The 15784-nt window shown below is 40.3% G+C and overlaps 1 protein-coding gene across 2 annotated transcripts; it reads right to left on the bottom strand.

Moving 5' to 3' along the window:
- On the bottom strand, positions 1-8072 carry LOC102093340 (C-C chemokine receptor type 5). Of its 2 annotated transcripts, none has more exons than XM_021280351.2 (2): positions 7747-8072; positions 1-3493 (listed from the first exon to the last, which is right to left on the bottom strand). In XM_021280351.2, exon 2 carries the CDS (start codon positions 3480-3482, stop codon positions 2403-2405), a length of 1080 nt encoding a protein of 359 aa, XP_021136026.2. In that variant the 5' UTR covers positions 3483-3493; positions 7747-8072; the 3' UTR covers positions 1-2402. The 2 variants fall into 2 exon arrangements, with proteins under 2 accessions (XP_021136026.2, XP_064907814.1); XM_065051742.1 differs by lacking the exon at positions 7747-8072 and adding an exon at positions 4145-4293.
- Between the last annotated feature and the right edge of the window lie 7712 nt (positions 8073-15784).

Here is a 15784-nt window from a genome sequence, read left to right on the forward strand (position 1 = left end):
GGTAGTTAAACAACTTTAATTGATTGTATAATACAAAATATTATTACAATCTATTGGCAGAGTCCTTAATTTAATGCACCAGCAGTGCTACCAAATACTGTATTTTCTATTTTCTACTTGAATGTGGATCACAGTTCACTGCAATAGCTGAAATCTGCTTTGTTCTCATTTGCTGTTGTGGTCCCTTCTTGGTGAAGTGAGAGAAACTCTTGATAAGCTGCTGATCCACTGGGCCACCAGCCTGTAAGATCCAACTCTTCCCTTCAGAAGCTGCTTGTTGCTTGGAAAGATCCACACTATAGAAGAGAACACTGCGAAGGATTGGGGCTGCTTTCTGACATGCCTCTCAGAAAAGCTTGTCAGTGCGCTTGTGTATGTTTTGTTATTGTACTTTGCTCCTGCAGGGCTGGTCAAGATACGTAACCTGCCTGGCATCAAAGCCCTCCAGAGAAAGTACATTCTTAAAGCCAAGGTGTCTTAGGGGTCAAATGGAAGTTCTAGTCAAGAGCAGAATAAAATGTAAAAATATTTTCATACAGGTATTCTAGAGAGAGAGAGAAAAAAGCCAGCCTATCTAGAGGTTACTGACTGTAGCTTGCTATCTCTTTAGAAAACAAATGCATATATTTGTAATTTTATCCTGTAATTGCCTGATTTCTGCTTGTACTGATATAGTTACATGTTTTAAAAGCATATACAAAGTCCAGAAAGTAGTTGATGCAGCCTTAAAAAAAACCCATGCAGATGAAAACCTTGTGAACTAGAAGATGTAGTATACTTTTGTTATACTTCCCATGTGGACGTAGTCCAAAAGTGGTGCCTAATATGAAAAAATTGAATAGCTTAAACCAAGTGGTCTGACAAGCAAAGATTTCCCTATTTCTCTTCCTGCTTTCGCAAGCACTCTGCAAGGTAAAATCTCTTTGGGGCTGTTTGAAACACTTGTGCCTTTGAAAATTTTATTTAAAAGGCTACCTAGAGGAGCTGGGAAACAGAAATTACCTGACTGGATAAGAACAGCAATCAAAATATTGACTTTTAATTTCTTGTCTTCAGAGTAGCCCAAAACCATATGTCTTAGGGGAAATGTAAGAAATGCTAGAAAGGACAACTTGGCCTAAATCAATTAATAGCATGATTGTGGTATGATATCAAGTATCTCAGTATCCACATATTTAATGTTTTCTATGTGTTCAAGTGCTTTGCAGGATCTGAGCTGTAACAGGAAGCCTAAACCATCAGTCTTGCTAATTATGGAAGCTTTTGCTCTCTGTAAACCTCCATTGTCATGGCCTCCAAATGATACCTGCTTCTAAAACAAAAGAGATGCCCTATGGCCTGGAGTCTGTAGAACGATGAATATTTTTACCTATTCATATGTTTTGACAAACATCTATAGCAGATGCTTATCTCTAAAGCATCTGGGTCAACCTTTTCAGAAATCATTTTCACACCTCTAATGCTGTTCTGGTTTTGCAGTCATTGTGACTGCACTTGTTTGACATTTTAAAGTTTTTATCTTATGTAGGCTAGAAAAATGGCAAGCAAAATCACTGCACTAAAAACGTGTTGACTCGTTGTCCACATTTGATCTAACCTGGTTAAAGCTCCATGTGCAATATTTTAGTTTTAAAATATTGTAAACACATAGATATATTGATCAACGATACATCAATATATTGGCTTTTTAGTACAAATAGCATATAAAACAGCAGTTGATTAAAAGATAGCCTTCTGAAATACCAAACTCTCAAGTCACTTAGATATCAACACCTAGTAGTTAAAAATATCACAAGAAAGATCCAAGAGGTTGGTACTCAACTATACACAAAGGAAAATACAGCTTGAAATATCAGTCTCTTCTAAATGTATAATTTTTTCCTACACCACTTGTAAAAATTTTGTATCACGGATATCAGTAATTTGCCATTAGGTACAGAGATACACAACCAAGCTGGTAAAAGATGTGACTGAGACTATATTTAAATGAGTGAGATTTCTTGTCTAAGGTACAGTAAACAGATGTTTCCAAATAACCAGTATCAATTTCTAATCTCTAGTTAACTTCAAAAAATCAGTTTATGAGACTGCTAGCTTAGACCCTCAGCCTTTGTGTGGTTGTGGGCACTATAGTACAAAACGATGCTTTTATATTCACACAAAAAAGAGAACACTTACTTTCTCTACAGAATCCCACATTAGCATATCTAGCTAGCTAATTTGATACATCCTTTCTATTTATGTACAAATACCCAAACATATGAGCAAATAAAAGCTTTGGTAAACATGTATTCTATGATCTTTTACAGGTGCCTTAGAGCCAATATCGAGAACAGATTCTGCAGGCTTTCATCACAGATTGATTTCACAAAAGTCAATTTGACTTTTTCGCTTGACACAACTTACAATGCAGCAGAAACTTCTTGTTCTCCAGTAGATTGTGTGTAGGTGGAGCTAGCCCGTTCAGCTGTGTCAACATAGAAAACGGGACAGTATTTAGAGAAGTGGAATGCAATTTGCTTTCGGAAAAAGCTATGAAGATACTTCCTAAATTTTTCTCCAGCGAAGGCATAAATCACAGGGTTGATACAACAGTGGATCATTGAGATTGTTTCTGTCACTTGGGTTGCTTTGTGCAGTTGACCATTGCCTTCACAGGTAGTGATGGAAAATATACCTTGAAAGTCACGCAAGAGAATGCAAATGTTGTATGGTGCCCAGAACAAAAGGTAGACAATCATGATGATAAAAATAAGCCTGACTGCTTTATGCTTCTTCTCATTCCTACATTGCAGTAAAGTCTTTATAATTTGTGTGTAGCTGCAGATCATAATTAACATTGGAATAACAAGTCCCAGGATGTTCATTTTTAAGGTCAGGAATTGCTTCCATAGATCTCTCTGTTCTGAGGGATAATGAGCACTGCAAGTATAGCGTGAATGTTCCTTTTGAGATTTGTGAAATACTATTCCAGGAACAGAAGCACAAATAGAAACAGCCCAAGTGACAACACTGGTGAGGATGCCGTAGGTAACTGTCCTAGCTTTTAAAGCAAACACCGCATGCACTATGGCCAGATACCTGTCAAGGGTCAAGAGGATGATGAAGAAGATCCCACTGTAGAAGCCAAGGAGGTAGACGCCTGAGAGAATTCTACACAGCGCGTCTCCAAAAATCCAGTCGTGAGCAGCATAGTAAGCCCAAAAAGGGAGAGAAAATATAAACAGCAAATCAGAAATTGCCAAATTAAGCAGGTAGATGTCAGTCATACTCTTCAATCTCTTGTATTTCACCAGGATAAGGACAACGAGCATGTTGCCTGTGAGGCCAAATATCACCACCAAAGAATACAGCGGTGGCAGAAGATTTGCTGCAAAGTGCTTTTCCTCAGTTCCTGGGCATGGTGTTGAATCACTGTACTCGAATTCTGTTGTCAGTGGCCAGTCAGATAAGTCTATGGTATGGTTTTCCATTATGTCCATGGTGTGTTGGTCTGGAAAGGAAGAATGGGATGTTAACCTAGAGGAAACTCCAAGATTGGCAGTGAGGGGAATAAAACAAGGTTATGTCCTCAGCTAGCATGCTTTTGGCTATTGATCACATCAGCATTACTGTGTCAAGATGTGGAAGAGAATGAAATTGCAGAGTTCCCAGGAAACCTATCATCCATACGTGAAGTCACATTGCTGAATGTTGGAAGCGTGCTGCTTGCCATTTCCTACGTGTACGCTGTCTGGTGCATTTTTCCTCCTCAGTAGAGCCTGTCAGCTGCCTGACCCAACCAGAATCCAAGGAATTATTAATTTAATCTGAGCAGTGGGTAGGTCAGGGCTGTTTTGCTCAGCAGTGGTTTTCCAAAGGGGAGAGTGAGCCAACAAGACAACACCAGGAAAGCACAGTGGCTGGCACGCTGAGCGTAGCTGTGTTTTTCATTATGCCAACCTGTACTGTAGTCCTGACCTGAGGAGGACCAGGCATTGGCAAGATGTAAACCAGTACCTGCAAAGATGCTGTGACTTGAGTAAAACTCAACTGGCTGATGTTTGTTCAGGTTGTTCATGAGTTCCTGGGAACTTTAAAGCCTGTGGGAATCAGGTCTCTGGAGGTGTAGAAATGTCCTGTGCCCAGCACTAAACATACCCACCTGGTAGATCTGCTGTCCCGGGTGTTGCAGAGCAGCAATTCAGTGGTGTTGGCCTGGGTTAAAATGGCAAATGCTGTGTCCTTTTCAGAATCAGGATCAGGCAATGGCTGTGAGAATGTGCTGGACTTGGGTAGCTCTGATTTGCAGTCCTGTAGGAGAAAGAGATAGCCAAATCCTTGGCAAATGTGTATCTGTCATGGCATCTTCTTGTCAATTAAAAGACGTTCTGAGTGCTTGGAGATGTAGGACATTTTGATTCCTTGTTACAGGAGCTGTTTAACAGCCATGAATCATGAGCTCTAAATGTTAGATTAGCTAAGTGTCTTGGAGGTCTACAAAGGCAAAAGACACATATGGCCATTGCTGTGTGTGCGCTAACATTTCTTTGTGTGTAGTGGTTGTTTGATATCGTACTTCATCCTTTGTTAGTGTTTCCAGTGAGCTGCCAGAGTAAATTAACAAAGTACAAGAGTTGCCCAAACTCTTTGTCTCTCCAGTTTTGGTTTGGGGACTCCTGGAGTGACTGGGCTTCCGCTGCAAGAAGGAGTCAGAGCCTGGGAGGTAAGTGATGCAGCTGAACTTTGAAAGCTCTGAGGAAAGTTCTGTTATACTGGGAGCAAGTAAAGGCTTTGGAGTTTGATGTCAGCCCCTCCTGTCACCCCACCCTCCCCCTTTCCCAAGTCCCTGGTAGGACAGTGAGCCAGACGCAGAAGCACAGCGTTGTGTCATTTGTTCTCTGAAAAGTAGAGGAGATCTGTGTTCTCACAGACCCCTGGAGAAAAAGGAAGACTTCCTGTGTGTCCAGAGAGAAGGTGGCAAGAGGATTTTGTGAAGACAGGTGTCAGAGGACCAAGTGTCCTTCATGGTCACTTAGTCAGGAAGTGAAAGTCAGAGGTTACAAATGTCCTTTGTGGTCACTTATTGAGGAAGGAAAATAGATGTGTTTGGTGGCCACTCAAATGGAGCTATTCGCTGTCTGGTAAAAGGGCTGCTCTTTCTTTGGGTGTCATTGTTGCTGCTTTTGTCAGGCACTTCATGGTAGATTGGTGGCTGTTTGTAGCAGGTTGGTGATTTTGAAATTTGCATTTTCCTGGTAATTTGATGTTCTCTTGACAAAGGCAATAGGCTGCTCCCAACACAGATGACTTCAGGTAGTGTGTCTGCCACAACTTCCTTTCTGATCTCCGACCACTTGCATAACACATCAATGTTTGCCCCGCTCCTGCTTACAGCCCCATCGTGCACTTTTTTCATTGGTGAGATGCACCCTGTGTGATGGCAAACGTCTTTTGCAGAGACCACATTCTCAAAACCACCACTTTATTCTGTCTGCACTTGAGTTCTGCAAGACTAAACAAATGTAACTGAAGAAACTCAGTCGGTGTCTGGAGTTACACAGAGCCAGGTCCCCAGTCTGCTTTTTGGTAGAAGCTCATAGTGGTCCAATCTGATTTACTGCATGTGAAATCTCTCAAGTGCCTCTTTTTGTCTCTCTAGACAAAACTGTTCAGGGGAAAGGACTATTTTCTATTGTAACCTCTTCTTAATTTCTGTCTGAGTGGTTAACTCAACTAAACCTAAACCGAGGTCTTGGGGAAGGGACTGGTCGGTGGGTCTTTGACCACTTTCCTATGACCTTAAAAAAAGAACTGAATCTCTCCTGAGCTGTCACCTCCTGGTGGAGATGCTTATGCAGCGCAGTGCAGATATGAGTGTCCCAAAAAGAGGAAGCAAAATCTGCTTCCTTGTAAACAAAAAGAGGTGCTGCTTTTGTAAACCTTTTTCCACCTTTTCTTCACAGTCTTCCTTAGTCTGGCTTTTAACACTGCTTCCAACAATATAAAGAATGAGAGCATCCATCTTCACACATTATTTGGCATGTCGAGTTTGGCATTAAGTTTTATTGTAGGGAACAAGGAGTAAGATAAAATTGGCACATTTTAACACACTGGGTCTCAGCTTTGCCTAGATGCAATTTTTTAGGGACATAATAAATGCTGTTGAGTCCTCAAAGACCAGCTTTCAGGAAGCTCTGGCAATCTCTGTAAAACAGTTTTTTTGTACTTAGTCATTACAACACTGAGATAGTGGTTTTGTTGGTAAAGGAAGTGGCTGTGGCTCAGGTGTATTGACAGTAAATAAGTTGATTTTAAAGTATCTAAGTGTTTATATTTCTGAAGTACCTTCAGCAACTCTTTTAGAAAACAAGAGCAACTTTATAAAACACTCTTTGGTCTAAAACATTAACTTCTTTGCTTCAAAACATGACAAGACTTGGGCACTGCACAAATATTTAATATTCCCTTTAGCTGTATCTGCTAGGTCTGTGATGCATACCCTGGCAGTACAAGTGCCTGCTACTGCATATACCTAAATATCCCCATTTCTGATGTGTCAGTCAGCCATGCTGTATATTGGGATTATGGGATGAGGAACTGGCTGCAACACAGTGCCAGACCCAGCACATCCTGTCTCAAACATTTTCACCTGTGTGATGCTCATGCAGAAGTACGAGTATGAGACACAGCTGGCTCATAAAACCAGAGTGAGATTTCATGAGTATGTGATTGACAAGATTCATGCAAATATTACTGAAAAATGCTGCCTTGATACTGCAGTAATTCTTTTCACAACAGCCCCATCTTCCTGCTAACTGCTGTTTTAGTGCCTTCCCTCTTTTCCCTCTGCCTTCTTGGAATGACAACCACATCTTCCCTGCATCGCATCTTCTTCCTTGCAACCCTTTTTGCATTCTTAAATTGTGATGTCCCCTCTGAGCAGTTCCTTCCTCTAACTCAGGAATTAAAAACCCAAGATAAGCCTGGAAGATCTCTGAAGAAAGGGTATTTCAAAAAGAGGTCTATATTATCTTGAATACAGTTTACATAAATGTAATATTTCTAGAAATTTGCCATCTGCTATGTAAATTCTGTTGCTCTGGGTGAGACTAGCAGGCATGCAGTTTTCAAGAGTAAAGCTCTCCATAGAAAAACCTGAACAAACTCATGTCACCGTTTCATGCTGAGTTTCAGGTCAGAGCTCTCTGTTTTCAAAGATGCAAAGATTTTATTAAAGTGAGTTTCAGTTAATTTGCACAGTGGTATAAAGTGGTACAATTTAAAAGTTGTAGTAAATGGAGGTAGAATGCCAAGCTGTGCTGCGTGTAAACAGGTTCCATGTGACTGTTTAAAATACATCAGATTTTCTGTAGCCACCCTGTGAGAAGAATAAGTACTCTTCACTCAAATAGGCTGTTTTGTCTTTGCAGGAACTATTTAAAATCCAGATTTCCATCATTATATATCATCTTCAGAGAAAAAATCAGAGAGGCATATTCCATTATATTTCTTACTCAGATCAATCTCTAGAGATTTATTTATTTGCTTATCTGGATCCTCTGCTCAAGTCTTCTAGTGGTTCTGTCCCTTAAGCATAGTGTATTCCATTTAACATATGCCTTTCCCCAGGGTAATTTTTCAAGATGAGTACACTGGCAAGATTCCACAAGTATTTTTCACCTCAGGCATTAGACTACCTAAGAAACTATTAAATATTTTAAAAAAAAAAAAAAAAAGGAAAAAAAAGAAGCAAAGATGACTTACCATATATCTTATGGTGCCAGTGGTGGTTTGGATTATTACATCAAGAGTAGCGCTAAACTGATTAGTGAGTCATGAGAAGAAGGTAAAAAACACCTCTTCCTGCGTGAAGGAGGATGTATCAATTTGAAAACTTCTAGCAAAAAAATCTGTTTTCATTTAAAAAAAAATCAAGGAGCACTTCTCCTTTTTCTAAAAATGGGTTGTCAGATGTTACTTTTCTAACTCTGTGAGATGTGCAGAGATGTTGAAATTGTGGAGGATCCTCCTTGGAGCTGAACTCAAAAGTTTCACAACCCACAGCTGTAGCTTTAGAAAAAGTTTTTATATTATTGTTTTCTCTCTTTCATTTAGCTAGCCTCTTTAAATCAGGAGCAATTTAGATGAGGTTCATCCCTTTACATTTCCCAGTCATTACAATTCTTTTATGGTTTTTGTCCCTGAACAAAAAGTTGAGCTTTTGAATAAAGCTTATACTTTTGCTTAGAATTATCTGCACTTTCTGTTGGCTTGCTCTGAGTTGCAGTCTTTATATTTTAGAAGGCTGGGTTTATTCTATTTTTCTCTAACCTGATCTTTTGGACTAGGTTTTCTATTTTAATCCCTCTTGTAAGACTATGACTTAGTCTATATAGGGAGTCTCAGCTTCTTTTAAAACAACACTGTTACACAGTTTCTGGAATTAATCTTCAGAAAAGTCTGATAGAATCTGATTTCTTATCAACTTATTTCCTTGTGGCTGATTCCTGTGACTTTTAGAGTTAGACGGAAGCTGCAATATCAAGAGCTTTTTAGATCCTTCTTAGACATCAAATAAACCACACAGGAGATAGGAACAGCACAGAGAAAGCAAGAAAGAGATGGTGCCTTATCAGATGCCTGAGAGGCCCTGAGAGAGAAAACCTGAAAAGATGCCTAATAAAGTGCAAGCCCCTTCTTGCCCTTGACATTGCTTTGGAGGGTTCTGGAGTATGTAATTCTACCAACCTCACAAAGGCACTAAAGGGATGACTTTCCTGCACTCGGTCCTTAGTATTCTCAAAATATTTTGAAATATCAAAAGCTCAACCGAGATGTCTTGCTCTGGATGCTGCCATTCCTTAGTGCAAGTCAAGGAAATCACAGCTTCTGAGTTACATCTTGGATCTGGGGGAGACAGTAAAAAGCAAAAATCGCAGCCTGTTTTCCTAGTCAACCCTTAGCATGAGAGAATAATCCAGGTCTTTATTCTGTAGGATCAATAGATTTTTTTCTTTCCTAATAAGTTGTTCCAATGAGCTCTCTAAAGGCTGGAGTCTCAATGTGAAACTTAATGGCCACTGTAGGGTATTCTAAGGGTACATTCACACTACCTTACTCGATGGACTGTATTAGATGCCCTATACAGTCAGTGGAAAGAGCTGCTTCTAAAAAAGTTTCCACTACACCTTAATCAAGCTCCTGATTGCTGCTGAACTGCACTTTGATAAAGAATTCTTATAATTTTCAAACAAGGTATTGTATCGAATTCATTTGTATTGTATAATTCCTAAACAGTCTACATACTGAAATAAACAGACATTTTAAGGATTTCTTTCTGAAGCCTGCTTCATTGTTCACTGTTTGTTACTTGTTACTGAACCTACTGGAGACTCTAAAATCTTTCAGTCTCAAATGCGTTGTTGCACTTGTCAGCTTTTCATCAAACTTTTGATTCTGAAATATGCTCTTACAAAACTGCTCTCAAACATTCGAACTAACAACAACTTAAAACTAAGACCTGTAGTAGGCTGGTCTTCAGAAGTAGTCTCCTTTTCCCACAGATTCATTTGATTTATTAATGCGTTTGATTTTGTTGTTTACAGGTTTTCATTCTCACATCTCAGTCAGATCAGCAAGCACAGCTGGGTGTTTCATTTACTGATTAGCACCATAAGATGGCAGAGGGTGTTGCACACCAACAGAGGGCCTCTGCCACTCAGAGCTGTAGCAGCTGACTAAGGAGAATGGCGCTGGTTTGCCTGCCAGCTGGGTCTTACAGCTGGTGAGAGATTCCCCACAGAGAATGTGAATAGCTATGACACTTGGCAACTCAAATACAGGGATGCACTCTGGCAGCAAACACTTTATTATCGGCACCTATGCGATACATTCAATTAGCTCTGCACCAGCTGCAGATAAGCAGAGCTGCTGGGAAGTCAGACTGGAGCAGGTCTTCATGTGGCTGTAGTCTAGGCCCCTGGTGCTGTTTGCTGGGTGCTGGGGTGCTGCTGGTGTGTTGTTTGTCAGTGCTGTTTGGACAAGATCTTTCTTTTGTTCCCCTCTCTGCTCCCCTGCTCCCCCTCAGTCGCTCTCACTGGGCAACTGCAGGACTCAATCTTCCATCCAGTCTGAAGCTCCATCACAGCCTGGGACTGGCTGTCTTGTTGCTGCATCACCTCCTCTTCCCTGCAGCCTTCAGGTTGCCTCCATCTAGTGTGTGTGTCAACACTGTGGTACTGACAATGCAAGCAGCACATCCATTGTTACAGGTCAGATTTTTTCAGTTTTTCTTAATCCCTTGACCAGCATCTCTTTGAAAAAGTGCACTGTTGCTTGCCATGAGCCACAGCAGAATCTTTACCTACAGGTGAACCTCATAATTTTGCCAAGAAATTGAAGCTGTTTTTCAATAATAAAAGGAGTAATACAGTGGGTTGATATTGCTTGGAATTTTACTTATTATGGTTTTACATTTAGAGATGAGTAGGAGTTATGTTTAGTGGTGTGAGATTAATTCCCTCCATGAAGGCATTCCTGTAGTAGCAGTGGGTTTTGTTCCTTACCTGTGGGGCTCAAGTTGATGTACTCAGCAAGTATGCAGCCATGTCAGGTCAAACTGCATTTGTCAGTCTCTTCTGTCTAGTGACTAATTATATGATTCATCTTTATCATAATCAGGCCATCACACTCAAGTATCCAGTATCTGAGTGATATGGCACTCCCTCAAGGAGATGTCGTCATTTATGTGAAGCCTACACCAGTACTGAAACGTCTACTAGGACACGTATCAGCTACTCACATACCAGTGAGAGATACAAATGCCATCGAGCAGAATTACAGGTACAGAAATTTGAAAATGCAGCTAACAGTTTCCACTCAATTTTTTACAAACTTGCATCACCCGAAGAAGAAAGACTGGGAAAAGTCTATAGCTACAGCATAGCAGATCATCCTTGTCCTCTGGAGAAGAGATCTAATGAAGACATGCAAACACAAACGGGATGCATTTCTTTTTCCATTGGTTCCCACAATTATATCTCATTTAGTTACTTGCAATATTCACAAAATCCATGTTCAAATTAGGTTAATCTTAACATATACTTTATTTCATCAGTAATAGTTAAATGTCTTTGTTGTGAAGAGACTGATAAAGACATTGAGCTAAAACTACTTTGTTGCTTAGGGTTTTTTTTTTCTTATCAGTCTTTCTTTCAGGCTCTCAAGTTCTTGTGACTAATCTTTTGCTGTCACTGTACAATCAAACACAATCTTAGATCTGTGAGGTATATTCTTTTGAGGAAAATGGGGGGAAAGGCGTTATGTACCACACCCTAAGGTTTCTGTCATGGAGACTAGTAAAGAACAAAACCGACAAAACTTTTTACACATTTCACAGGTTCGAGGGAGGAGGGTTACAAAAAAACCAAACTCTGGAAAGCACAAGCATTTTTTATCTGGATTAACACTACTTCTTCATGCAGTTGTTTACTGGCAGTAAGATTAAGGTTTTTTTTCCCTCTATTATTCTGTCATGTAAATCTTGCACATACATAATTGTCCATTGCAGCACATATTAATTACATTATTGTGGTACTATTTTTGTTTTGGCTTTCCCCAAGATGCTGTTACTGAACTAGCTTTGTTCCTTTATGCAGCGAGGAGGAAGAGAATGTTGCTTCCTTCTACCATTTTTTATCCAGACTTCTGATGTATGCTGCCCTGTTTTATACATAAGGGGTTATCATAGTACAATAGATTTTACTTTTGGGCCGTAGCTATGCATTTCACACATTTTCAGCTCTCAGTTATCTCATTTTCACATAGGCCTTTAATTCTCACACTTCGCTGTTTTCAGGTACATTAATAGTACATAAATTGTCGGTCTAGAGGTGCTGTTTGAGCTATCCCAGCTGTGAATTGGAAATACTTCTCTGCATACATGCAAATCCTGGACCTGTGATCAGGCAAGCTAGGAAAGTCAAACACCAAACTTTTACCCAGTGAAAACTATGTCACAGAAAGGATGGACAGAGTCTGTACAATGACAAAGTAGGTGCCAGGACCTAGGAACCAGAAAGTACTTTTGAATGCCGAAGGTTAGATGTAGTCTGTAATCGTCCATACTCACGATAGCATCCCTACTAGTTATGTCCAAGTGGTCCTTCACTTCCATCCGCTTGGTTTCCATTCCATTCAAGAAGTCTGGTCTCAGGATAGGCTGTGTTGTTACTTTCGTATGGTGGGTATCCTACTGGCACAGCATTGTAGACAGTTCTGAAAGCTGATCGTCACTTGAAGGTTGGTGCAGTTTGGCACATTGGCCTGTGTGTCTCTGAGAATGCGGCCCTCCTCCATTTAGTGTTGTGGCCCCACCTTCCCAGGATCAGTCATTTCAGACTTAAAACACTCAAACCAAGATTGCTCTCACTGTCACAGGAATTACAAAACTGCTTGTCAGTTATACAAACTTATACTACATTTCTTTTCCCAACCATTTTATTTTCTGAATGAAGCACAGTCAAGTGTCATCAGAATACGGGTACAAAGCAATGCCTTCACCCTTTATTTCTAGATGAACATCCTTTGTTTTGGCATGATTGTTATCAATACTCTGAATGCACCAGAATTTACTGTTTTGGTTTGTTTCCTCTGCTAGCTTACTATTTTTTTATTACTGTACTGAGGTGTAATGCTTCTAGGGCCACAGTAACCACAGTAGCCACTAGGAGAAGACCAGTAGGCATCAGCAGTTGAAATCAGCAGCAAAATTAAACTTCAAAATGAGTAGCATCTGCTTGTTTTGCAGTTTAACCTAGTTAGCATCATGTCATTCTCCTGACTCTTCATTGCTTTGTTCTTTATTAACTGGAACAGGATACCATGTAAATTTGTCCTTACGTTCTCTGTATTTATCCCATTTTCACCGGAAGGAGTGATATTTATTTTGTAGCTTCATAACTGACAGTCTCTCTTACTCACCTAAATCTTTTAATGTTCTGCTTATAGCATTTATCTCTGGTCTTCCCATTACTCTGGCTATTACTTTATTAGCCTCTATTAGAGCTAATAAAGTAATTCTCTCAGTTTTTCCCTATTAATCCATTTTCATCTACTCCTCTTCCTTTATAATCCATTTACCTTTATCTTATTTAAAATATCTACACATAAGGTCACAGTTGGGTTAACAAGCAAGAAAGTCTTATGACAGGAACATCCTCATGCACTGGTTACCAGAAGTTTCACTCTTTCTATGTCTGTCCATTTTATACTGTGACGGATGCACCTGACCCCACCTACAACCAAAACAACAGCAGTTTGGTATGGGCTCCAGAGGAGGTAAAGCCCCAAGCTGCAACTGGGCCAAGAACTCCTTTTAGCAAACCCACAAGGAAGCCAAGTGGCACACTGAACAGCAAAAAATTGTGGGCTCAGGGAGTCTCATGCAGACCTTTCCCACTGTCTGCAATTTGACTATGAGTCAACCACATTATTCTATAAATATGACAGCCTGGGTGAGACTACTTTGAGGTCTCTGTGCTAAATAAGCTGTCTGTATTGTGATGGTTTTACTACTCACAGGTCAGCGGATGAGCCCAATTTAAGTTTCGTATCAGTCATTTAGCTTAAGTAAATGCATACTAAGTATAATGAATCATCTAGAAGTATAAAGCTGTGTGATTTGTAATATACTCTCTACTTCATGTTACTTAGTAAGCTGGATTTGCTGAAATCTTAAGATGTAAAGCTCTGCTCATATTTACCAAAAGCAACTATGGACTATGGTGAACTGAACACCTGCAAAATAAGGTCTAGTTCACGCTTTGCTGGGAAGAATGGAATCAACTGGGGAGAAAACAATCACTTCAAGGCTAACATGAAGACACTACAGATATCTGCAAAATGGGGCCTGTTTTGCAACTGCTGAGAAGAAAAGGATTTATTCAGACAAAACAGCACCTTTGAGGCTATGGACTACAAACAACATCTACAGCTGAACATAACAAAGGCCCATCTGAGATGAGTGAAAAAGCTCCAGTGAGAAGCAAGAAGACCCCAGGCTGAAATATTGCTATTGGACTGAGTCATGGTATGAATGGCCCATATCTAGAAATCTATGTTTTTCTATGCTCAGGTTGGATCAAGGTACCCAGCTTGAGCCAGCCCTCCTACTATTTTACTCCATTGATTTTTTTTCTGTGAATTTTGTTTCCTGAAAGTTTGCTCTGCAAATGATTTACCACGCCTCATGAAAGCTTTCCTCCAGAGTTCTAAAATACAGACTCTGGAGCGAATGGTTATCGGGGAGAGAAGAGCCTGAAAAGTTTTCTTCTCAAGCAGGTTATTAGGCCTGTGGAGAGAATAGAAGCAGCATTCAGCTTGGTGTATTTCCTCTATGCATTAAATAATACAGTGAACCTGCCACCTAACTCTTCCAAGTCACACTTTTCTTTGAGAAATCTAAACATTGTTCTGCAATGAGTAGAATCCTATATTACTCCCCTGCGACATGTACTTACCACAGACAAACCAATGACAGTGATTATAAACCTGGTGGCTGGTTGTGAGTGCTGCTCAGCACTCACTAATACCATGTATGCACTTTTGCTACACTCCCTTTTGCCCCTTAGGAAGTCTGCCTGACAGCTGGCATGGTTATCTTTCGTTCTCTGGGGCATTCCTCCCCACATGCTTCTGAACACCTGGCAGTAGCATCTCCTAATAGGAAGGTTGGGCTCCGTCCTGTCCTGTGCATAAACTAAACTGTTTGGTTATGGGGCTGTGCCCCATATTTTTCCACGGCACTTGGGCATTCTTTTCATGAGCACACTGAAAATCCAGTCAATGTACTATCTCTTCAGAAGTTCAGTAGCAAAAGTTTTGAACTTGTAATAATTTCCACTTAGCTGTTCCACATTTATTGTAAAGCAACAACTTACTTATAGTGTTCACAGAGGTCCTGTTTGAATCTTTTTGGAGTTCTGGTGCTGCTTGTACACTCTCAAATGCTTGCTTTTGTTTCCTCAGTATCTCAACAGAGTGGCTCAGATGCCTCCCAAGCACTGCAGTGGTTCTTTCTTGTGTTAGCTTCTTCTCTGCTGTAGTTACAATCTTGGTGTACCTTGTTGTTTTCTTAACATGCCTTTCATTCATTCCCTTACCTCTCTGCTGAGGTGACTTGTTTTCTCTTTCTTAGGGACCAGGTATCTTGTTGAACCTTCCCCATGGGCAGCTCCATCCCACTGTGACCGAACTGCTTAAAGTCCTGCTAGCCTAATTTGGAGCTACCTGGCCTGTAGCTACACCATGCTGGAGCCACATCTGACTCGTTAAACTCAAAATCTGCCACAAAACCATGTAGAGCCTTGCTTGTCTCAATGCAAAACTACAATGAAGAACAAAGGATTACCCTGCCTGGGCACGTAACATACCAATAAGCTAATCCTTAGGCAATGGGTATAGAATTTAGCTTATGCCATGGTGGAGAAATGAGAAAAGTGTGCAGAGAAGAGGAAGAGATGTGGATTGTAGGCTGAAAAAGGAACTGGGACAGTGGAACAGAGAGAATGACATGGTGAAGCAGAAGCATATTTCCATGTTGAACTTTGAATGCTTAAAGTTCCTTACATGTGAAACGTATGTAATCAGGCACATGGCTTCGCTGGGGTCACTCTATACAGTGCAAGTAGATCTGAAATTAACTGCAGAAAGTCTGTGGAGAATCCCAATATTAATATAGTGCCATATTTTATTGACCTCCTTTTTTATTCCTCAGCCTCTATTTATAACATACACAGCCCTG

This window comes from Columba livia, chromosome 2, assembly GCF_036013475.1.
Source record: "Columba livia isolate bColLiv1 breed racing homer chromosome 2, bColLiv1.pat.W.v2, whole genome shotgun sequence".
Lineage (NCBI taxonomy): Eukaryota > Metazoa > Chordata > Aves > Columbiformes > Columbidae > Columba > Columba livia.